A 26,169-nucleotide genomic window follows, 5' to 3' on the forward strand; every position below is an offset into this window, starting at 1 on the left:
TTGGGAGGTTGAGCTTATCAGAAAAAGAAGTGCTGGGTTGGAAGGCTGCTGTCTCGCTGAGCTGTGTGTGTGTGTGTGTGTCTGTTGGCGAGAGACAGTGTGTGTGTGTGTGTGTGTGTGTGTGTGTGTGTGTGTGTGTGTGTGTGTGTGTGTGTGTGTGTGTGTGTGTGTGTGTGTGTGTGTGTGCGCACAGATCTATCCTAATTCAAACCATTGCTTGGCTTTTTAAAAATAAAGAAGTTCCACTCTCTAAAATAGTTATCTGGATAAACTGGCTGTGTTGGTCAATAACTTGAAAGAACAACCAAGTGTGTCAAGAGGTCAAACTCAACAAGAAGAGCAGGAAGATACACTGTACATAATACATAAAACAATGAAGTACAAGAATACACACACTTTCTGTCTCCTTCTCTTAACAACACGTGTATAAAAACACACACACACACACACACACACACACACACACACACACACACACACACACACACACACACACACACACACACACACACACACACACACACACACACACACACACACACACACACACCGTAAATTAACATGATAGAAGATTACATATTGGATCATACACTCCTGAACTTCTTTTTCACATATATACATGTTACAATACTCCACCCCTTTCTCTAAACAAATCTCCATAGCTTATGGGACCTAAGGAGGTCAACATGCATCTGAAACTTCCTTGTCTCTCCCCAGACAAAAATGTGTGGGACTTGAAAGCAGCGGCAACTCGCTGGCTCTCTTTTCTATAGTTCCTAAAGCCAATGCAGATCAATACGCAGCCATACATACCACAACTGGAACAACTCTTGTCAAAGGTTACTCCTTTTTCTCTCTGTTACTCTCTTCATTTTAGGAGGGCGGAGGAGGATGAGGAGACGAAGAGAGAACAAATAAGAGGGAGAGAGAGGAGACGGCGATGGAGAAGTAAGAGGAGACCAAGAAAGATAAACCTAAAATGATCCCTTCTCTATAGTTGCGGAACTCGGTGCTAATGGGTTTTGACACATTGCCAGCAGGCCAAAGAGAGAGGGGGCGAGGGGTGAGTCGATAGTGGTGCACGGCTGTGGCCAGAGGCTAGCAGCAGCGGCTAGGCCAAACCCCTGGTACTAGCATGGGCTGGGGGCCTGACCACTAATCATTATAAAGTCAATGAGTCCTCTAGCGCTTGCAGCTACGCTAGCCTTCCCAGGGTTCCACACCACCTAGTGAGGGCCCTATTGTGAACATACATGTACCCACAGACACACACACCATAAATATATATATATCCTGCATACATGCCAAGGTTGGATACAAAGTGTGTGTGTGTGTGTGTGTGTGTGTGTGTGTGTGTGTGTGTGTGTGTGTGTGTGTGTGTGTGTGTGTGTGTGTGTGTGTGTGTGTGTGTGTGTGTGTGTGTGTGTGTTAGGCACACACAACGACTGTAGGTACATGTTATGTGATATATTTTCACAAAACACAGAAATACAGAGGACAGACTAAAGACTTGACACACACACACACACACACACACACACACACACACACACACACACACACACACACACACACACACACACACACACACACACACACACACACACACACACACACACACACACACACAATATTTCATGATGTATGCCATGTCAGCCAGCAGTAGTCTAGAGCCTTTGATGCTGTGGCTCTATTATTAAGTGCTGTCCCTTCCCCTGCCCCACACTGGACACAGCCTCTCCTGAGACACCACACAAACTGCTCCCAGGTCACACTGGGGCTCGGGCACCTCACCTGGACCCCATGCATTTTTTAATGCCTCAAACTGATCCTGACACACAGCTTCAGACTAGACTACCAAATGAGGCAGTTTCTCTAATTGGCAAAGACTTAATTTAAAGGACAGTTGACATGAATGTGAAAAAGGGCATTCATGCTTAGTGGCTCCAATGTGCATATCACATTTTTTTATATCTCAAGTAAAATGTCCAAAAGATTAGTTTTGTGTTTATGTAATTATGTCTGTGTAAGATTAAGCTTGATGATGTTCTGATTTTGAGTTACTCGTGTTCTCTGATCAATGAGTGTTATCCTTGTTTATACCACAGTGAGAGGACACAAACCTGTTGATCAAATGAAATAAACAAGATGCAATTGGCTTAGGTTCGAAGGTCCAAAAAGCTGTTTCAGTCAAAGTTTAGAATGTACTTTTTGATGGTTAAGATTTCTGGGAATTGCTGGCCAATTGGAGGCTCTGACTTGCAGGAGAGGGCGTCTAAGCCTCTGAGCACAGAGCAGACCATCTCGATTGTCAATCTCTGGTTGGAAATAGCCTTAACGGGTTAGAGAATAAATGATGGAAATAGTGATCGCAAGACGAGCGGTGTCAGCGAAAGCATCATAAGTGTTGAAATTTAAAAAACACAAATGAGTTTTACAGGTTTTGGAAATGCAAACAAAAAGAAGAGGTAAAAGTATCATGGGTATGAAAAAAGCAACATATAAAGAACAAACTGCAGATGCCACAACATCTGTTAGCAACGACGTTTATCCCTTTGTAAATGCATGTGAATTGATGGTTATTACTTCACTGTAGGCGTACAAGTATTAGAGTACATTACAGGAGTACATTCCTTCTATAAAGTATGTATAACCGACCAAAAATGGTAATGATAATTACTTGTTCTGCAGTGCCTGTGTGTGTTTACATATAAGTATAAATGAAATGAGCTAAATCAGCACAAAAACAAAATCAAATCAATAGCCTTAAAGCTTCTTAGCCTCACTCTGATCAATATGCACGCAATCCAACTTTTTGCCATCATTACTTCCTCCACTATGCCTATCGATTGAGTCCATTGATCCTGACGCTCAACCTCCTTTTAGGAGCGGAAGGTATGGATATTTAGCACTAGAGACCCAATCTGGCCAGTTTCGTGAACTTTGACCTTTGAGTTAATCCTCAAACAAAAGATAGAATTTATTGGAACCTACACAAGTCTGACCTGGAATCATCCCACGTGGTTAGACTCGAGCAGCATGGTGTCAAAACAGACACTAAAGCTCAGACCAATGCCCTGTTCTCGGCCTGAACTCTACTGCAACAACTACAACCTCCCCAAATCTGGAAGTTTGTGACCCTCAGTCTTGTCAATTAGTTTGATTAGGAAATAAGGAGATCCAGTTTGACATGTAACTTTGGTCCACGTTTATCAAGACGCAGGCAATAGAAACAGTGGGTGAACATGACACAAAAGATCAAGATTAAAAGACGATGAAGACAGAGCAGGACAGGGGGAAAGAAAGAGTGACGGAGGGTCAGTGAGGGTGGGGCAGCCAGAACCAAGGTCTGGTGGGGGATTGGCATTCACTGAGGCTCTTCACTGATGTGCCGCCAGGCTCTTTGAAGGGATTATTAACACATTTTGATTACTCTGGTCCAGTTGTCACAGAAAATATAACCTCCATCAGGACTATAAAATGGGCGGCCCTTTTCTTCTTTAGCCTCCCTCATGTTGTTGCTCCCTTCGCTCCCCACTGTCCCTCCCATTGCCCTGGGCTCGCCTGGCTCAAAGCAATCCACTAATTACAGTCTCAGACATCTTGAAGAATAGACTATCACACCATTAGTCTGATAGAGAAATGGCAGGCACACACACATCAGTGGACACACACACACACACACACACACACACACACACACACACACACACACACACACACACACACACACACACACACACACACACACACACACACACACACACACACACGTTCATTACGTTTAAGAAAGCCCACAGGGGTATGCAGGATGTTAGCGAAACTTTCTGTATTGTCTGTACAAAATCATCCTTGCAGCAAATGCTAACGTGGGAGGTGGACAATGATTGGAAGATGACCTCTAAGTTTGAGACAATACAATAAAGTGGCCTTCCCAATACTGCCAAATAAATCTTAACCTTTGGATCCATGTTTCCGCCTCTACGGCTGTAAGGAGACCAATGGCTCAATTACCACATTGCTGCAGTGCAAGGGGGCAACTTTCACTTGATACCACTAAACCTGAGACATCCACCATGTCCCATTAATTGCCAGGTTTCCCATGCCACTGGTTACAATGCTGGGCCACATCCTGCTTCACCTATTAAGACCAACTGGGTTCAATTAAGTGTTTGTGTTGCTAACTAACAATGCCAACCTCCGCCAGGGGAGCTGACAGAGTAGACACTGATTAACCCTTTGGGATACAGTACATCCCTTATCACTTGTCGGGTCAGCAGTTGTTGTGTGGGCTGCTCTTTCCACCCCCCAAAAATGGTGATAATAAAGAGTTGAAATGAATTAACTTCCAATATATATCATTGACAGCCTGCAGTGTGTTACAACTACAGGTGGTAAACAGTCAAAATACAGGCACTTCATTGCTATATGTAAATAACTATTAGTTTTAAATACATAATGGGCCTGTGTTATTAGAAGACATGGGAAATCAGAAATATGCCTTTACATGAGATTTGAGATTTATTGCACACACTGAAAGAGGTGAGAGGAGAGATGAGAATTGAAACCCTCATGACTCTCTTCAAAGTGGGTCGTCTTTAAACATACACATATAGAAGACATTACACAGAGGGGGTGACAAGAAACTGCTATTATGCAAACTGAATAATGGAACTGAATGTAAGAAACATGAGTTTATTGAGGGTTTGATTTCCATTCACACTGTGTGATAATAATGTTAAACAGCGTTGGTGGGTGCAGAGGGTAGTCAATATGTCAGTCACAGCTACACTTGCAATGTTGTTTTTCACAACAGATTCCTGAGGTGGGAAAATGCTAACTGTATTCCAGGACTGTAGTATTAAAGAGAGCATCATCCTAATAACAAGTTCTTATGTCTTATTACAGTCTCAATGTGTCCACCTCAATACCATCAAACTGCTTTGTTGTCCAAAACTATTAAATACCTGAGAACAATTGGTTTAATTTACATTAGGTGCCATATTGAATTCTTCCAATCAACAAATATGGTTTTTAAAATGTTTTAATTATAATGCATTTCTAATAAAAAAAAAAAACTCCCCAAAAGAACAGCCCAAAGAAAAATATCACTCAGATGAAACAAATCAATAACTTTTCAGAGCAAAAAACTATATTTCACCAACAAGACATGGTTTTATCTATTAATATTTATGAATTGAAATAAGTGTGGACGGTAAATGGTTATTTATAGCCATATGCAGCCAGAAGGATTTCATTCTTAAGATTCTGTGAAATCTGCTACAATACATTCATATTATATGGTAAAAATCTTTGAAAAAATGGCAAACTGACCAGAGGAATATGAATCCCGCTGAGTTTGAACTGATTTTACCTTAAAAAGTAAAGCAGCCAACTTGATGTCTTGTTAGTGTTTGTGCTTTTGACTTCTGAGATGCACACGCCTACCCAGCTTCACACCCTGTCACTTCAAGACGAAATTAAAAAGATGCTAACAGACAAGCAAACACAAATTTGCTGCCTGAATAAGGTCTCTTTTCCAGGAACTGAGTTGAGAGATTTGTAGGAAAAAAAACATTGATCAAAAAAGGGGAAGAAACTCTCAGTGTCTGAAAAAGAAAGGAGAGCGTCAAGTAAACGGGAGAGCGGTTTTAACGGCGAACCTAAGCATCATTTACTGTGATAAGCACAGCTAATACATGAGAGAGAATACTTCTCTTTCTAGACCTTTAACTACATATCCTGTTTGTGAAATGTATATTCATAAACAGACTGAGGATTGAGCAAATGGGCCATTTTCAAACGTACACATGATCTGTGGAAGAGGCCAACATGGTTGACATCAAAGGGTCCAGAGTGGGAGAGGTAAAAGTAGGCCAGGCCATGGCCTGAGAGAGAAGTGGAGAGGATAGAGAGGGTAGTGAAAGAAAGGGGGGGGGGGGGGGCTGTATGGATGGAGAGAGAGAGAGAGATAGAAAGAGAGGTTGGTCCCAGGCTGGGAGGAGCTCAGGTGTGAGTTGTGAGGAGGCACCTTCTGTTCGAGGCTCTGAGGCCCCACTGCGGACAGAAGAGGGGCCCAGACAGACATGGGCCCCTCTTGTTTGGCCCAAATAAATCCAGGTGGCTCAAGACGCGTGCCCTTGTCACTCAACACAACTTCACACCCCCCCCCCCACACACACACACACGTGATGACATGTACACACTCAAAGACACTTGTAGTTCACTGAAATCTGAACACTTTAAGAAGGTTTCATGAGCACCGCTGAGGGGGAAACAATAACAGTTTTGCTGAAGATTTAAAGGCCATCAGAGAACTGAAGATAAACCTAATAAAACTGATTTAATTTCAATGAGACTTTTCTCATTGAATTTATTATCTGACTGATGTTGATTTTTCACATTCTAAACTAGTTCAATCTACTTCTTTTGTTTTTATATATTACACTGATGTGCTCATTTTACTTCAGCAAAGTAGCATCTCACTGTATTTTTTTTTTTTATAAAACAGATGCAACATCCAAGCTGAAGGTGTTGCAGAGGCAGTAAAACGCATCAAAGACTAGAAGAAACAATAGATACACTGTACTTGAAGCTCATCAACAAAACCCTCAACAAAAATGTCCTCATTCACACGAAAGCGCGGCCCACGAAAGGTCCAATGTGGACATTAAAACATACTGAAATACATGATTTGCTTGTAAAATGACCACCTTCCTAACAGTCTCGTATCAGAGGGCCCTTTGATTTCTCCGCTGCTGTTGACATTTATGATCACTGGAAAACAAGCAGGCTTGGGCAGATGGATTGCAGTGCTGTGCTGCTGCTCCTCTCATACTTAGAGACCTGAGGACAGTGTGGTCACACATGTCTATCCTGGTGACTTTGCAAGTGAGTTTTCTGAGGGGATTTTTTTTTCTTTTCTTTTTTTTATCACGGACACTGAAGCGCTAATAACACGGAACATAATGTGAAATGGGATAAAAGATAATGACTTTCTTTTTGTTTAAAATGTGACTGAAGTGACCTGCATCCCTCTGAAGCTCATTTTGACAGATCTACCAAAAATCTCAACTTTCTCTGCAAGAAAGATGCTCAAACCACTCAAATCAATTACATCAAAGATGGAGCTCACATATCGAGACTTGTTAAGTTAACTGTAGTCATATTGCAAAGGTAGGGTGCCGGAGCCATTGCTGTCACTTGATGGCGGCGGCGTCTAAATTGGGAGTGAAAGCCTCCCCAGGAGAGATGGGTGAACCTGTCACAGAAGACTGAGGGAACAGAAATGTCACCAAAAAAAAAATAAATAAAAGCCTCAGCCAGCAAAACACACACACACACACACACACACACACACACACACACACACACACACACACACACACACACACACACACACACACACACACACACACACACACACACACACACACACACACAAAACAACACAGTATCTCCATATGCTTAAGATCTTAATCATCATCACCATCATCTGTTCTGTCCTCTAAGTGTGTGTGTGTGTGTGTGTGTGTGTGTGTGTGTGTGTGTGTGTGTGTGTGTGTGTGTGTGTGTGTGTGTGTGTGTGTGTGTGTACATTTGTGTGTGTGTGGTTTACATGAAAGAAGGACATCTGGAATACAATTATTCCAAGACACCCTCACACCCTCACACACACACAAACAGACACACACACACACATTTTCCCTTTGCTCTGAATTTGCATGAATTCCATACATCTGGCCTTTAAGAGGCAATAACAATTATTCATTGAGCTGGTTGTTAAAAGCCCAAATTCAACTGGCCACTAGTCTAAACAGCTCATTAAAAATAGCACAATACCGCACTTCAAGCACGCAGGAAAATTGGCAAGCAACTCTGTCACTGCAATATCGTATGGTTCTGAATGTCCATTCTGGATAATATAATAAATTCAGAGTAGTTTTGTGGAGCAAGTGAATGTGCTGTATATTTCTATTTGATTCTCTGGCACTGTTTTCTTGCACTTCCTTCTTTGTCTGCTCCCTCTGCCCATGCTGTCTGAAATTTAAGCTCCACATTTTTCAGGTGAGACTCATTCTAGATGACGTAAATTTTGTTTGATTAATACATTGTCTGCAAAGGAATGTGCACCTTTATTTCTCTTTACTGCCTCAATATTTAGAAAAAGTATAAAAAAAAAATGCAATATGGTATGAGGTACCAAAGATGCTAATTAAAACATGTATTTGAATAATCACAGAGAAGTAAAAAAATACTACTACTGATATTATACATAAAAAAAGAAAGTTTCTTCCTTAAGCAATGATGTTGTTTATTTCATTCTTCGGTTTATATTTTTTTCTTATATATATATATATATATATAATTGAGAGTTGAAAAAGATGAGAATTACAGCAGCAAAATGCCAAACAAATAATTAAAACATGTTTGCAAAGCCATAAAGCAAAATTCTACCAAAAAAAAAATTACAAATAAGCACATCCCTACTATCAGATGGCCTTCGGCAAACATTAAAAAAAAGTCGACATCAATACGTCAACTCTGTTCTGTGTGTAGTCATAACTACGCACAGACTAACATCAAACCTGAGATAGACCAGACCAAGGAAGGTGTCCCTTAGGCCATCTTAGCCAGTCCTTCACAACTGCGCTTTAAAAGATGGGCGACAGTACAGTACGCTGCAGTTGGCCTTGATTGATGATTGAGTAACCCAAGATCATAGATGTGCTCAGGGAGGACTTGCCGGTGCAGAGCTGTGCATACATCAGCCCTTCAGGACTACCACTACATACATCATGTGGTGAGACTGACTGATGTGAACATGGGGACTATGTAGACCACTTAAGCGCAGCTTTCTACATGGCAGTCAACAGTCAAAGTTGACTAAAAATGATTACAGCACAGGAAAGGGATGACTTTGTTGCTATAAATCAAATTTTTATCTGAGCCTGAAACAACGTGCAACATGCGCACACGAGTAGAAGACACACACATAGAGATACACACACACAAAAGCACACATATTAACTTGTGCTGATATCCTTGACAGGCGCAACTACAAAAGCATAACTCAGTGGTAAATAAATAAGTTCATGCTGTCTGCATACATTTTCTTTTTAGGAACTCTTGGGCTCACATAGACCCGTCCAAAGGATTATGTGCGTGCACTCGTGCATGCACAGAGTCCCCCCTCTTTCAGCACCTTCTTACAGAGCGAGAACAAGCAGCACCTCCCTCCTAAAGAAGCTCAAGGGCGCGGCCTATCTACCAAACGATAGAATGCACAAGTCGGGAAATTGTGCTTCAATTCAACCAGCCGGCCAGCATCCTGCCAGTACCTTGGTTCATTTATATGGGAGTCAAACTGTTTGTACTGTCAAGGTTATGTTATTTAGCAGGAGAACGGAGAAAGAATACAGACAAGTTCCAGGCAAATTAAAATTCTGACGAATCCTCCACCAACTGTGTTCCATAAGAAGTGCACAGATCTGAAATGAGACCAATTAACTTCAATCCAGCAGAGGACAATTCTGAGACCTACACAATTTATTCCCTTGAAATGCCTGCCATTCTAAAATGTTGGGATAAACACAGCAGTTAATTTGCCCTGATCTGACAACAGAGAAGCCAAATTTAAATCTTGGTCAATTTTGGTCAAAATGTCAAGACACAAGTAAATTAAAAGGACAATGTCAGCATGTTGTTTGTGGCTAGCTTTGCTCAAAACTGGGATGCAGAGTCTCTCGTCCCAAAGCAACATGCACACGCACACGCTTGAGCAACACACAGAGCACTCCTAAGGTTACCCCCCAGGACAAAAGCTTTACCATCCCACTGACTGGCAGATGGGGCAACCAGCTGACATCTCGGCCCGGCTCTGTTTCATGTTCCCTGGGTGTCTTAAGCGGGCGGGCACCCTGTCTGATGGGCACAGGACAGCCAAGGAGGAAGCTTCTTTGACAAGGGAGGGGAGGTGTGCTCCTTGGGGCTACCATTGAGCAAAAAAGAGGAGCAAGGACAGACGGAGATGGCTAATGTGCCTCACTCTGTTTGTACAGTATAATTGTGTGTCTTGCAGGGTGGGAGGCTCCGGCAATTGTCTATGCAGATTAATAACGAGCTAATGACTGCATTTAGCCCTGTATGGCTTTCTAACACTGGATCAAATTGTTTCCTCAAGGCTAGAGCCAACACTTACTGCTGCAGAGATCATGATCAATTGTACTTTTTTAGATTTCGACCAAGTAAAAAGTGTAAAAGTATGAGCCTCGCGTACTGTCGTGCAAAATGTGCCACGTAGTTTGTAGGCGACAGGCCCTCTACCTGGGCACCTACAAGACATCTGTGTGACTATACGAGAAGTGACGCACAGCGCATTCACTAAATGACTCTGACAACAAAGCAGCAGCTACACCATCTTACGCTAAAAAGAGTTAGTGTTGCTGTTTTGGGTTGTTTCCTCAGATTTTTGGAGGCAGTCCCCAGATGGGAAAGGTTCTTTCAAAATAATACAAACTGTTGCAAGCATTAAAATGCTCTGGATTACTCCAGACCAGTCATTTTATGACTCTAAAACATAAATAAACACTTATTCTATTAAAACACATGAACAGATGTAAGGTGAATGTTGTTACTGTCATCATCTATGACACGAACAAGCATTATTTCCACAAGTGTAAAACTTGTATCTACAATTTAACAAAAAAGAATCATAATAGTTTAAAAAGTACAGCAGTTTCCCAGGAGCTCCTCATAAACATATATGAAGTCAAATTATTTAATCGCAATCTATCATTTATTAATCTCCAGGCTGCATTGGAGACACTGGTGTGAGGGTGTTGGGGAAATAGATATAATTTCCTACAAAATGTACAGTGTTAACATGTGTTTTTCTGTACTGGATTATTTTTTAAAGGGGGCGAAATAACATTTATACAAAACTTTACCAAAAAGTACATATAAATCTTTACACGACGTGTGCTGAGTTCAGTGGCACTCAATAAATTAAAAGTTATAGTTACTGCTACATTTGGAGGGACAACTATTTGGGAGAAAACTGAAAAGCAAGAATTGTTTTTCACTTGAAATTTAAAAAAAAAAATGGAATAAAGTAAGAGGAGATGATCTATTTCAAAACAGTTTATTTTTCATTTTGGTAAAGATAGTAAAGAATTTCAGGAAAAGTATGCAATGCTTATTTTCTATATTTTGAGTGTTTAATTTTACTGTTACAGTAGGGCCTCAAAATAAATTTTGCAAACTGTAGCTTTTATTTAGCTGTACAGTAAATAAACTACTTAGATTAAAATATCATCAACAGTGAGATGGGTAGCAGTGACTTTGACTTATGGCAGTCTGTTTACTACTGCTCATTTTCACTAGTGCTCACTTTACTGCCACTCATACTACTGTGAATGCAATTAAGATTTTCTTTTTTTCTCAAAAGATAAAATATTTGAAAACTACAGTTTGATCTTGTCCCATTAGAGTCAGTATACCTGCTCTGAAAACGTTTTCATTGGCTGGAAGTCAAAGATGAATTAGGCATTTTTTCCTACCTGTCAGGTTTTACAATTGTCAATAGGATGCAGAATGATTTTCTTGTGATCTGCAATTAATGTTTTCTCTTGAATGCAATCAAGTAAAAATGTAATAACTAATTAAATACAATTAATACTGTGGCATTGTTATATGATCCATTTAAAACATACATATAGGAAAAAAAAAAAAAAAGGAATTATAACTGACCGCAAGTTGCATCACAGGTATTTAGCTCATATTGAAAGATTATATTTTTAAAAATGAACAAAATTGCTACTTCATTTAACTGTGAAGAAGGCAAAAGGGGAATGTAGAAAAGTAATAGCACTGCCTTACATTTAATTTTCACCCAAAAAACACTGCTGAATCTGCATCAAAAAATTGCCCATTTATGTCTGCCAGCTTGACAGAAGACTTACTGTGAAGATACACACACTGCTTTGTAGCAGCTTGCCTCTTTCGTCTCCTTAAATAAGAAAGGTTGTCACTTTACTACATAGAAAATGAGAACATGTGTAAGGGAGGTTTTGCTGGTCAAAGAGAAGCCAGGGGATTTTATTATTATTTTTTTTTTTTTTTAAATCTGTAAACAAGGGAAAAATGTTAAAACATTTTTACGTGGCAGTAAGTTATCTCCGTGCCAACATCTACGTGTCTTGTTCTTATACAGCAACCTATCCACACTCAATCTTTTCTGGTTTTAAATGTCATTAAGCTTCTTGTCATTCACTGCGTCATTCTCATCACTGAATGAATTTTTTTGATATACATCCTCGGGTGACAAGGTGGCACAATTGTATTTTACTGCCACTCCTTTACTTTATTTCAATATTAATTTATTATTTTTTTTTTTTTGGTTCTCCGTTCCTGTTTTTAATATTTCAGCGCCTCAGATGTAGCGGCTCTTTAAAGCGCCCATGGGGGGCTCCGAGTCGTCGCTTTTGTCTCCCATTTCCTTCTGAAACAGTTTTTCTTTAACCCTATGCGGCTCTTCACAGTTGTTGTCTTAGCTCTCTCCTCTCCGTCGCTCCTTCTGCTGCTTTCTTCTTCTCCATCTCCCCCTCTCTCCCTCGGTTTTCTCTGTGTCAGCCAGAGGTCAACGCTACGCTTTTTTCTTCTGCATGCGAGAAGGAAGGGGGTATCTTTATAGTTATTGTAAACTAAAAATAGAAGAAAAAAAAAATCTGATTTAAGGTTGGCGCGGAGGTGTCTTTTAAGATATACAGTAGTGGCGTACCGATATCTAGCAATTGGAGAGTGAGATAAGGATTAGATTATAGCAATACATGATTTGGATGAAGTTTGATCGAGAATATGGACCAATCTACACGTGCTCAAATTACTTAATTTCCAAGGTCTTAAAGACACATTATTGAAATTATCTTTTTTTGATTAAACAGACTGCTACTATATTCGTTTGTAGTATAGTGGAGAGTGGTGAAAAATGTGATTTACCATGGTTGGGGACATTCCTCGTGGTCTGATATTGAGAAATGTTGTTCAATTTGTTGGGTCGCACGTGTTCAGTAAGCAACGCCATTGCTGTCTTTTCCCTCCACTTAAAATTATATTTATATTTTATACGTCATTTCACTTGGTCAATATTAGTTTCACTGCATATCATAAAGATGTGGAAGTGTAGTTTGTCATCATTTAAATGTGTGTGTAAAGTTACTGATTAAAGCTTTATTAATCTTGATTAAGTGTGTTCTACGTTTTGGCATAAATTTAAAGTCAAATCAGTCTTACAAAGTTTAGATTTTATTTGACAATATAAGCATAATTTCAAATAGTAAAACCAACATTGCTGTTAACAGTGTTGTCTCCTGTTTCACTAAGCAGGGAAGCTCCAATGAGCTCTCTAGTCAGATCATTACTTCCAAGAGTCTCATTATGTTGAGAGCCTTGTTGAAGCTAATAACTGACTAAAGGTCTAATTATTAGATTTTCTCATAATTTTATTAATGCTAGCTAACACTTTGCTGAGAGCTAATGGAGGCACGCAGGAGGTGTATTAACTGGCGGACTGAAGCTCGACTGAAGCTTCATTATTCAGTCAGGGAATCTTGATCGGCTTCTATTTTTGGTGGAAGGTTCATTTAATTTCACACAAACATGACACTTATTTCCATCTTCGCAGCCCCGCTTAGCTTGAGCTAATATTTGTATGTTTGCGAGAACACCTGTCGATACACGGAGAAACACGGGCTTGCCCACGCACACGTAGCAAGCGGACGCGCACACGCTCACACACACAAACACATACTTGAGTCTGTTGGTTCAGCTCTTCCATTGAGGGTCCGTATGCTAGCTGGCCATTGTGCACGCAAGGCCTTTTGTCTGGGGCCGCCTGAAACTGGTGATTGCACCTTAGCTACCGCAGTTCAAGCGTAAACAGTGTTTTCATGCCCTCCGATATACACTGTTGCCAGTGGACCCCTAAATCCCTGGAACAGCTGAGTCCTAGGGTGTCAAAGATAATGGCGATTTATTGCAGTGCGAGGCTTTCTCATTGCCCCTCCCGCCCCCCTTTCCAATCGTCCCCTCCGCCCCTCCTCCTCCCTCAAACAGATTAAAATTAAGCCGTAAACATGTGAGGATGGAATTAACACATTTAGTGAGTCTCCTCTTCCCACATCCCATTTTCGCTCCAGAGCGGCTGATCCCCGCTGCCGAACGTGGGTGCAATTTTAATGACTCGCGACGTTTTTGAAGTCCACATGAAAAAAGCGTTGCGCGCCGTTTGTGGCGGCGCTAGATATGGCTGGGCCACGGCCGGCCATGATTGGGGGGGACACACGCCGCCGACTCGGACTCCAGGCTCTTCGATAGGATCGGTGTCATTTTCCTCTCCACGATAAGACGCCTTGCTGACAAGGTCCGATTAGGAGAGAAAAAAAATCATTATTGCAACGCCTTTCATCCACCGGGGGTTTACCGATAAACAGCTCACCCACGGCTAGATTTTCTGAGAGCAAGATGTTATGCGTTGAAGCATATATATTTGGGAAATGTGGTTTCAAGCGAAATTTTGGCAGTGTTTTTAATAATTGTTTTCTTTTTAAATGGCTATAGAAAAAAATTTTTTTCCCCTTTTTTAAAAAGGCCTCCGTTCTCCTTAGCTGAAAACTCAAGCTGTGAAATATTTAAGTCATAGCTCTCCGTAGCTCCATTAATCAAACAATTATCAAATAACTTCATATTCTTTTTGAACACAATGCAACACACCAATTGTATCAGCCTACAAAAAAGTGATTTATCATGCTGTACCTTAAGGAAATCCACTTTAGCAAACTGTCCTTTTAAAAATAGAAATGAAAAGGAGATGCTTAAAATATTCAAACTACAATGTAGAACAGAGAGAATAAACTAAAAAAAAAAAGAAGTAAGAAAAGATTCAACTACATGTTAATAAGTGAAAGACTTACATTGCATATATACTGTATATATCTCGACTAGTCATTCATGTCGTGACTGAAACAAATCCTCCAAGTATAAATTTCTGGTGCTTTAGCAGGTCAAACAAAACCTCAAATAAATAATATAAACTTAATTTAAAAGGTAAAGAATCTAAAAGTAAATGACAATATGCAAAAATGTCCATCCCAATTAAGGATTTATTTATTAACTTTTTAATTTGTAGGATTTTAATTTGAAGAAAAATGTTCAAATGTAATTAATATCCATGTATCTGTATTACTTTGGATTAAAGTAATATTTGAAATATTAAAGAATGAAATAAAATCTGTACAAAGCTATTAATAGCCTCTGCTCCAAACATAGTTCTGGCTTCATGAATGTAACTGATTATGTCATTTGTTAAGTGAGTGTTTGCTTATGGATTTGAGGAGCAAGCGCCACTTTGGTGGCCCGGCACCAAAAGAACCATTGAGTCTGATCTTTAGAAGGAACAGGGAGAAAGAAAGCGAGTGGGAGAGAAACAGAGAAAGAGACGAAGATGGAGGGGGAGAGATAGAGAGTCGGGACAAACGTGTGCTGTGTTACTGGGCCACTCCAGCACCCATGGACTCTCAGCAAGACTCAAAGCCACACTCTGCTTCAAAAGGGAGCCATGAAGATTTTTTTTTTTTTATGTTTACAAAACCATATTTATTTATTTCTCGTCACTCTGTCATTTATCTATTTATTTCTTGCTGCCCCAGCACCCCTTGCTCTGCCACTGGAATCCTGTTCGATGACGCCGCCGACATGCTCGCCCTCCCCATCGTCGCCCCCACCCCCTTTTTTTTTTTTTTTTTTTTTTTTTAATACCACTGCGGTTGAAAATCAAACTGCTCTAAAACAAATTGATGTACTCTTTAATATAGTCGTCACATCATCACAGGGTCCTCACACGTCTGCCTTGGTGACAACTGCAGGGCTGCTTAGCTTAGCCCAGCGATGGCTGCCACTTTGTTGGTTGCTTCAATGATTTATCACAAAAAAAAAAAGAGAGGGGCGATTGTGAGAGTGGGAACAGAGAGAAAAGGGGGGGAGACAGAAAGAAAAAAAAAAATCCCCTGGATCATGATTGAGTCACTGGCACCTTTGATTGACAAGGTCTAATCAGCTTATCTCCATCCTAATAAAGTTGATAGCCTGCGGTGCTGCTCTCTACCTGGCATGGCATGAACTTTGGGCTCGGCTGGGGCCCCTGGGGGCCGCACCCCGACTCTCTCTGCTTATCTAAACGGGGCTGAAATCAATCCCTAATGAGCTGTTTCCATTTTGCAGGATTGATTACAGGCCTCTAAACACCAAGAACACTCACCTAAGAAGTGTTCTCAGCCTCTTGTTGGCCACCTTTAAAATGCAGAGTAGCGAGGCTTTTGTCTGCCTCCCTCTTTGTTTCTGCAGCTCATTTTGCTGGCATTGCTAGGTTATTTGTGTCAACTGCACAAGTATAAAGGGGGATGAATTTTCAAAGTGAATCCACTCCATATTTGCAGAGTGATTTACTGAATTGTACAATTGTTAAATACCGACTCTGATTGGCATTAGCAGTAACTGGTATCTTGCAAAATTAAATTGCCTTAAGTTTTCTTTTTTTTAATTTATCTATTAAATTTTTAAAAAAAAAGGCAAATTCTACATTATATCACAAGTTACTACACAAGTCACATCTCTGCAAACGAACTGCAGTCATTTCCAGCACATATAAAACTATCGCTCCTATGATGAGCCCATGATTCAAAGTTCATGACCTGTAATTTTTCAGTTATTGTCCAAAAACAGTTGTTGACATGAAGCAATTTGAATTTAAACCTAATTTAATTATGAAAGTTGTGATTTTGATGACCACTGACCACAACTGGGAAATCTTGAGTTCTTTGGCCACGCCGTGTCTTGTGTGAAATGCCAATCAGCATGAGACTCAACTCTCTCCTCGTCAAAAAATAACCAGAAAGGTGGAACAGCTAATCATTGCAACTTAGATGTCTTATCTGACATGCACCTTCTAAACAAGCTATCATAAATCATTCAAAATATTTTCAACTGTGGAGGGAAGGACTCAAATCTGGCAGCTCTTTGATTCAACACATTTGACAAGTCTCCACATTTGGGTATTTCAAATGCCCATGACTCAAATGTCTTTAAATTGGCTAACTGCATGCCCTCCCTCTTTATTTACTGCCCTCTTTAACTGGGCTAGCCTCCATGTCTGCTATGTCCCTCCGCCTGGGCTTTTAAGTCAGTGCTCTTCACTAATGAAGTTCTATACTTTATTTATGAGACAAACACAGAACCCTGGTTCTTGAGGGTGTGTGTGGTAAATAGCTCTGCATGTCCAAAGACTCTCCTCCATATCCCTCTGAGGGCTCTCACTGCTTTTGGCAAGCCTTTGTTTTCACTAAATACACTAGAGACATTGAGAATAGAAGAAAAAAAAAAAAAAAAAAAAAGCTAAACTATCTATGATAAAATGGTACAGTGTCAAGATTCATCTTTTCTTAGAACTAAGAGTCCTCTTTTTTTTTTTTTCCTTAAATGTGACCTAGAAGCATCCTGGCTTTTTTGTTCCTGGTCATTAAGAGATATATCGTCGGTGGTGGAGAGAAAAAGGGGCAAAGCTGAGTTTCTACGCCATTTCTTTGTTCAGGATCTTATTTCTTTGAAATAAAATGTCTTTTCGTTCAACTTCCCCCCTATTTGGTCAATTGCGGTTCTTAAGGGCTAATGTCTCATTGCGGATGGAAAATGCAACTTTGAATTACTGCAAACTAACGACGTTAAACTGCTCTTGGTGAAAAGTACAGCTTAGATGTCTGAGGAGAGTTGAGGTTTGTGGCAAGAAAAGTGCGACCACAGAGTGTCTGATTGTAGAAACACTTAATGCTCTAATTATTCTTGTTTAATATCTATGGACGCCACACCTCTGCATTGGAAAACACAAAGCTTATTCCTCACCAGTTGCCAGTGACACTTTCACAGTGTGCATGAATAAAGCTTAGTTCACTACTTGGATATATATTTTATTATTGTGTATTTGCTGCTGTGAAAGAGAAGGAAGTACAATAAATGGAGCCTTTGTTGGACTGTAAGAGTAAACAATTTAGTGTGGTAAAAAATAAAGACAAATCCCAGTACTTAGTGTACTGTGACTCAGTATTCTGAGAGCTTTGGCAGGACTATGATCTAAGCTATTATCAAGATGTCTGGGAAGTGTTGTGAGGAGCTACTCTGGGACCACAACAATAAATATATATAGTTATAGATGGGTGAACAACGCTAAATTAAAGACCCAAACAGAATTTGGGATCAGATGGTGAACTCTGAGGATAAATCTGGCTACCTAATGTTGGTGCCAATTGTGTTTGTTGAATTTGAGCGCTTGCATAGCAAGTAGTCTGGTGGAGATCTAAATATTTCCTGTGTATCTATGTTGCTGGTGCAGATCTATTCTTGATTTGACCTGGAGACATTGCCATTTCAGGTTGTGCATCAGAGCGGAGTGTTGGTATCGACAGCAGAGTAAAGGAAGAGGTCATGGATTAAAGACACGGGGCGAAGCTTCCCCACCAAACCACAAACACACCCCACAGCTGGTGTAGACCGAGCCAAGTGTGCGGGACCAAGGCAGGATAAACGAGCATTGTTCTTAGCTAGCTGCACACACAGTGGATGAGACGGCCACTGGTGACACGGGGTCATGGGGCATATGGCCGACTGCAGCAGGAGAAACCGCTGGGCCCAACACCGTTAAGCCAAGGCCCACTGCTTTACCGACAAACCAAGCTGTGAGGCACAACATCAAAACAAGCCACTGCAAAAAGATGCGGCTGGGTGGAAATAAAAAAAAAATCAGCCGGCTGTCGCAGAATTTCACACCGTCGAGAAACTCGAGTAACGTCTGGATCATCTGAGACGTTTGAATCAACATTTTTAAGCAGAGAATGCAGATTGTATTTATGAATTTGTGAATGCAAGTTACAGAGAACATCAAAAGCTGATGGTCTGCGTGCGAACCTTCCTTGACTTGAATTATTAAATCTGTCGATGTCGCACGCACCAGCCACCCCGCGATTATAGTGTAAATTGACAAACTTTTTCAAAACTACAACGGAAGCCACAGAAAGCTGGTTGATACTTCAAGAATGAGCTTTGATATATCTCTGAGGAATACACTGTGCCTCAATAATGTGGTGACTGTCAGGAAGGAAGACAGGAAGAAAAAAAAAAATATGCTAACTGGTTAAATCTATTTAAGATCCCAATGAGATTTCTTCCTATTTTAAGATTAAAACCATCCTTGATAATGAGGGAAAAAGGAGTTTGTGTGTGTTTTTCAGATGGTTTATTTAGAAAGTGATATGTTTTTATTTTCTTTCTTCTGCACTCCCAAATTAAGAACTTCAGGAGGAACGCTGACATTGTTTATTTCCATAGACCCCCTATCTGTTTGTGTAAAAAAGCACAGCACCACCCACCCAACACACATGCATGAATAACACACACACACACACAGACACACAGAGCCACAGCGATGCTTGAATTTTCTTCAGGAGCAGAGGAAGGAGAAGGAGCGCCCGATCTGTCGCCTGTACACTTCTCTCTCTCCCTCCCTGGCTCACCTTTGATGTGCTCCCGAAAATGTCATCAGGCGTCAAGGAAGCAGTTTTTCTTTTTTTTTTTTCTTCCTCCGACCCCCCCCCCCCACATTCCACCTTCCAAACACACACATATCCACCCACCTCGCATATGAGCGAGACAATTTGCTGTCGCTCACTCATCCTCACCACTATCTTGAACCCCCACCCAACACCGCCCCACTCCTTTCCAATCCATAACAGAATACGTACCGGTTTCCACTGCTATCTGGTAGCCGGCCTCCAGTCTCCGTGATGACCTTTCCAGCTTCTCTGTGTTGTCCAACAGATGCGCTCTCTGCAATAAATAGAGAGGAGGAGAAAAAAAAAATAAAGCCACAGAAACAAACACAAAATAAAAATTGATTGAGAGGGCTGGGACCCATTTCAAAGAAACACATCAACACTGTCACCTAAACAGACAGACCACATCCACAGCGACAACATAATACAACCAGGTTGGCAATAACCTTCATGGATGACAATGTGTTATATGCTGATGGAATATCAAGTAAATGCATGTTGAGGCTGACAATGTAATGGGTGCTGCTGCCTCATCTTGGACATAAAAAGAAGAAACTACTTGGAGCTTTGTTGCCTCCTCGTATTGTTTCACAGGCCAGCCTTGTGCTGCACAGACAACCGTTTAGGCAGGGAGAAAAAACACGTTAAGATAATAAATAAAATTGAATTTAAAGAGCTTCACAGTCAAAAGAACATCCCCGTCCAGGTGATAGCATCCAGCTGGAGGAAAAATCAACATCTACACCCTTGTAATGAAGCATATAAAGTCTAACGTTCCTTAAAAAAAAAAAATATCATAACAGTAATAAAGTCCAAGATTTTCAAACTCATCAGTGTCATAAATGTATATCAAAGTGAAATGTTATATGCATCCGAAACAAAACCGTCACATTTCTTCTCTGCTTCTTGTTTATCCACATTAGTGGATCAAAACAGTAATTCATGATGTATGAGTTACTGTGTTCCCCCTTGGCTTCCTCACAGCTATCAACAATTGACAAGACTGCCCATTTAAAGCATGGAGTTCAGAGAGCATGTCGAGAAAAGATGTGTTTCATAAATTATTAAATAGGCAATTTGATAATTTTTTTTCTCAAAGTGGATGTTTGTGAGTATCAAGGTCTTCGCAGGGGCTGTAATATCACGAGTACACAAGAGTGCACACAACTGATAGCAGTTCCTGAGATACAGAGTACACCGGTGGGTTTAGTTTCTTCTCTAGCTCAACCATTCATGTCTTACCAGCAAGGGCTTTGAGCTGATCTGCAGACTGAAGGCTTACTAACTATGACTTATCTCGCTTGCTTTGGTGGAGGCTGCAATAGGGGTTGCCTAAAAATGCAATTTTTCCATTGAGGTTCTCTTTTTTTTCCCCAAACAGATTCTATATTCTTGACATTCAGTCGTTTTTTTTTTTTCTTTAAAAGGCAGGGAGACTTTATTATGACCTGTAACTTGTGACTGTTTGTGTGGTGACTTTCAAATGTCTGAATTAAGTTTCACTCTGTGATAAAGACCTCACATTACCATATGTTAACATTAATGTTTCTGTGTGGTTGTCTTACTTTAACTTGTATTATCTTATTCGCTTGCCATATGTTCTGGTTCATGTCTGTAAACCGTATTGGGGCCATGTTGCTCGGTGATTCTGCACTTTAAAATGGTTTTATATGATTCAGTTTCAAATAATGACTGGATATTGAAGTTGATTTATTATACTTATTAATTGATTTCATCACGATGCTTGTTTCCAGCTGATTTAAAAATTTTGATAAAATTGTTTTGGGAGTTTGGTTTTACAAACTGCCAGCCAAATATTTAAGTGTATTCAAAAGACAGATCTACAGTCGAAGTTTGTGAGTATGATACCTTACTATTGTGGCAGCTAATCTCAATCAATTCTAATATGAATCTATATTTGTGGAGCGTAAACTTTCAACCAACAATTTAACAGACACCAATCAGTTCTAACATTAAAACCACTGAGGTGAAGCATTAAGTATGACACAACAGTCCAGCAAAAGTTCTTCCTACATAAGGATTATAATGTTCTGATGGTATTTAATCTAATGGAGAGAGGTGATGATTTATTTTAATGATAATTTTGGAGACTGTGATTTGTGGTGCTGTTGAACTGCAGGTTATATAATAATTTGTTAACACATTTAATTTAGATTGAAGGAACAAATTGTTCGGAACCCAGTGCAGCACCACAAATTACAGTCTCCAAACTGACCATTAACATATATCAACACCTCTCAATCAGATTGAATAACAAATTAACATTAAAATCTGAATGAAGGGAGGATTAACTGCCGGGCTGTTGTATTATACTTTATGCTTCACTTGCTAGTGGTTTTAATGTTGTGGCTTATCGGCGTATAAACATACTTTCAAAAACAACATATACAGTCCCTTTTTATCCGCTGAACCGAGATCCTTTATGTACAAGTCCAAACTCAGACCAAGCTTTCACTAAACCATACAGCATTCAGAAGAGGATCACAAACAGCATAAACATGGAAGAGTTAAATGTTTACTTGAACGCTGTTGGTTTTGATGGCCTTTCTAATGCGCTATGTTAAGAAACTGATCAGATGTAACACATTTGACACTCAAAAACAACCCGATGAATGACAACCGCCCCACTGACAAGAGTTTATGCCCATCACATGAGCGGAGGGGACAGGGGAAGAAGCGAAATCTCTACTTTTGGTTGGGCTGTCAAAATATGTACCAGCTAATCACTCAGAGGAAATGAAAAATGTGGAGGAAAAAAAAAAAAAAGTCAACGACACACTTTTCAAAGTTTGACAACAAGAGGGATGGGAAAAGAGCAGGGAGGAGAAAAACTCCCTCTGAACTCCTTCCCTCGTTTCCTTTTTCTTTGTGCCGCTGACAGATGTCATTTAAAATTGCTGAGATACTTTTTAATAGTTAAAGGGAGGGCAGGGGGAGGATGGAGGGAGAGGAGAACAAGTAGGTGGATGGCTGGTAAAATGGGCCTGTGGTAGGAGGAAACCGATAAGGAGATGGCGAGTGGGGCTGGATGCAAGGTGTGTTTTCGGTGAAGGGTGTGGTCGGGGGGTTGGGGGAGGGGTTACATGGGTGTGGAAGTGGTAGCGGCACCAGCAGACGTGGTGGCAGCATGCATGTGGGAGAAAAATGGAGACCAAGCTTGGGCTATAATGAGCCCCTATGGATCAGCTGAGAACGAGGGGACGTATTGACATGCAATGCTTAAGCTAATACACCTAGACCATGGCTGCACTGCCTGTGTGTGCCTGGGAGCATGAGGCAGCCAGGGATACTGACAGAGTAGCACACTCCCCGGGTTCTTCAAAGAGCTCAAGTGATTAGTATGTTATCATTACCATTCGAAACGTGATTTTCCTATTCCCTCTCGGCAAAGGTGACACGTCTCGGGGAGACGGCCGGCAGACTCACTGCGATGGAAAGCCACTTCAAAGCTTTCTCCTCCTGAATTTCTCTCTCTCTGTGTCTCTTCTCTCCCTCGTTCTGTCTTCTTTTAGGCCCGGGGGGAGGGGAGGGGAGGGGAGGGGAGGGTGAGTGTGGGTGGGTGGGTGGGTGAGGTTGGAGGGGGTGTTGCTGGTGGTGGGAGGTGGGGAGTGGGGGGGGGTGGGGGTGGGGGTACTGGTGGCAGTGGCAGCGTATATATGTGTGTGATCATTAGAATAATGCGTCCCGAGTTTGACGGTGACAGAACGCGAAGGAAAGGGTGAGAGTTCAGCCACTAAGAATCCAGTAATGGCACACTGTGATGGCCCTAATAATGGAACAATCCAGCCATGAACACAAGATGATACCATGGAAAATAATGAAAAGAAACATCTAAAATGAAAACTAAACGTCCCTCACGACGTAGAAAAAGGCTGATATATAGATTATGTCTACAGGCTAAAATGAGGGAACTCTTACTCACCAGAAAATAAATATTCCAGTAATGTTGCACAACAGCTACAAAATGTAAACGTATCAAAGTGTTGAGCTATTTTATTCTGCAGCAAGCAGAAATCCAAGATTTTCTTGTCAGCATTTATTGCCGAGAGAAATGCAATGTGACTGCCGGCCCCTGCTGAGTTACAATGTCCCATATCAAGGTTTGACCCCTGCGGTTCTGATAAAACTTGTGAATCCTTCAGAATAAGGCAAAGACGTCTACTAACACCTATTCATTCTAAAATACTGGCTTGCAACTCAATTTATCCACTTTAAAAAAAAATAAAAAAAACTAAGGATCTCATCAAATCATATCTGATTGTCTCATGGAGCCTTCTAGCAAAGGATTTAAATACAATATATGAGAAATATTGTGCATCTGTGAGTGCACCGGTGCACCCCACCGCCACCTCCACCATTTCTGCCTATGTATGTATGCCTTTTCATCTGACACCTACATTTTGAACAAAGATCTTCTTAGGAACCACAAAAAAAATTTGTTGTGCTTTTTTGCGTCAAGAAACACTCTTCAGTTGTAAGTTATTAACAGGGAGCCCCAGAACAATGCAGCTGTAGCTCAAAAGAAATCTCTCCCCTCTTCTTTCCTACTCCTGCCTTTTTTCAATATCAAACACAGGCAGTTACTATCACCATTTTCCAAAGTTCAGATGATTTCCTTATTATTTCAATAAGGGTGGGGGAGAGTCAAAGTGAATAATGATGACAGCTGTGATTCAGACTGACTGTGTGATCTTCTGTGCCGTTTGTTTGGGACTTGTAAGACGAGGAATTACAAGTGTCAAACAGCTGTGAATATGGGTGCTAAATATTTAAACATGTTTTTCAGCTGAAGAAAAAAAGTGTAGTTTTTTTAAAAGCAAGGCTTAAGTGTGTATAAGCTGTGCCAGCCTTTGATACAAATACAGGAAGAGCAGGAGGGTAAAAGAGTGCAATGGCGACGAGGGCAAAGAATCACGCCCGATTACACAGCCTGGACCATTCCAAAAAGGGAAGACAGGTGAGGTAACTCAAGATGTCTTCTGACCCTCAGGCTAGGAGGAAATGCACAGAAAAAAGTGGGAAGAAGAAGGGGAAACAAAAGTACAGCTAAATAAAAGAAAAAAGTGAGATAACATGGCATCTGGGTCAGGTTGGCACTCTAAATTATGGATAGGTATGAATGGAGAGCCTTTGATAGGAATTGAATTACTCTGCTACTCCAGAATCCCTCTTGAATATAGTCTCACTCAAAGGCTCATTTAACAACATAGTGTAAGTACATTGCCAAAGACAAGTTCAGATCAGGACAGGAATAGAGTGTAAGTTACAGTAGCTAAAAAATCTGCCTCAATTAGAGCAAAATTCACTTCCTCTGAAAGGATTTTCAAAAGTTTTAGTTATAATAATACATTCGATATAATGTGACAACTAATGAGTACTTTTCAGAAACATTGTGATGTTACAGTGCAGGGTTGATATTCACATAGCAGCACAGTGTTATGAAAATGTACATTACACTTAAGCATGATGACATTTAAGATGATAATAGGGATATTGCTGAGCAGTTCCACGTTTAAATGTTTCAGGCTACTATTGAACTGTTTGCAAGCTATTGAAATACCACTTTAAACACAACTACCTAACTTATAATAGATCTTTAAAGTGCTGTATGTGTGAGCAGGGTTTTCACATCACTTATGTAAATACTATAAATATTTTCAAACTTAAAGGAAACACAATGACGGGTGGTCATTGTAGCTTGATATTGTTTGCTCTAATTCGTTTTTTTTTACCCAAAAGACTCACTTGATTTACAAAGTCAGTTTGCATCTAATTATTGCTGGAGCAGCACAATTAGAACGTCTGTATCAGAGTTACAGCTAATACAGATGTTGCAATGACATAAAAGTTGCAGGGATTCTCTCAGCATCGCAGCCTTTCCTTTACCACCTGAGAGTGAAGAAATTCAAGGCAAGCGCTGCTAATCAGGCTGAACAATTTTTATGGCTAATCTTTAATGCTAACTATCGTTATTATTATTGTCATTAGTCATCATCATTTCACATAGTCTTACCATAGTGTGCCTACTTTGGTAAGCTAGCAAAATTAAGCAACAAGCTTCGTGTGTTGCTAACTTTATCAGCAAAAAAAAAAAAAAAGGTATTTTAGATGTTGCATACACTAATATGACCTACAATTCAGCAATGAACAGAGGATGATTGTCACAAGGATTTCACTTACACTTTGACATGCGTCTTTCCATGTGTCTGATATTGGTCTATGACGGATATATCGATATTGGAGTATATATTAGCCCATGTGCGCTGATATAAAAACTAGTTTACAGAATGTAAGGCAGAAACAGATGATTGGGGTAAATCGGAAATTGTTCCATTTCTGCTGTTGCTTTTCTTTAATAGTTATCTAAAACTATTTAGTTTGCAGTGAGGTTTACTGTTCCAGCGCACTGATGTCATTGTGGACAATAAACCGGAAAATATCTGCCAACATTACACATCTTTGTCACGAGCGTTAAAAGTGGTCGAAGATCCCA

The 26,169-nt window shown here is 40.4% G+C and overlaps 1 protein-coding gene across 5 annotated transcripts in view; it reads right to left on the reverse strand.

Annotated features, from left to right (window-relative positions):
• The window catches only part of vti1a (vesicle transport through interaction with t-SNAREs 1A), a 150,025-nt gene that overhangs the window by 94,277 nt on the left and 29,579 nt on the right, over positions 1–26,169 (reverse strand). For all 5 annotated transcript variants that reach the window (XR_011310640.1, XM_069691830.1, XM_069691829.1 and 2 more), the window contains one exon: positions 19,845–19,929. Coding sequence is in view for 4 of the 5 variants with exons in the window: in XM_069691830.1 (XP_069547931.1) it covers positions 19,845–19,929 (85 nt within the window). In the remaining variant the exon portion in view is untranslated. The remainder of the gene's footprint in view (positions 1–19,844; positions 19,930–26,169) is intronic.

The sequence above is a fragment of the Brachyistius frenatus genome, unplaced genomic scaffold (genome assembly GCF_029030835.1).
Source record: "Brachyistius frenatus isolate BFR_SWC_R1_liver_20210118 unplaced genomic scaffold, ASM2903083v1 Contig_11, whole genome shotgun sequence".
In the NCBI taxonomy this organism is placed as follows: Eukaryota; Metazoa; Chordata; class Actinopteri; family Embiotocidae; genus Brachyistius; species Brachyistius frenatus.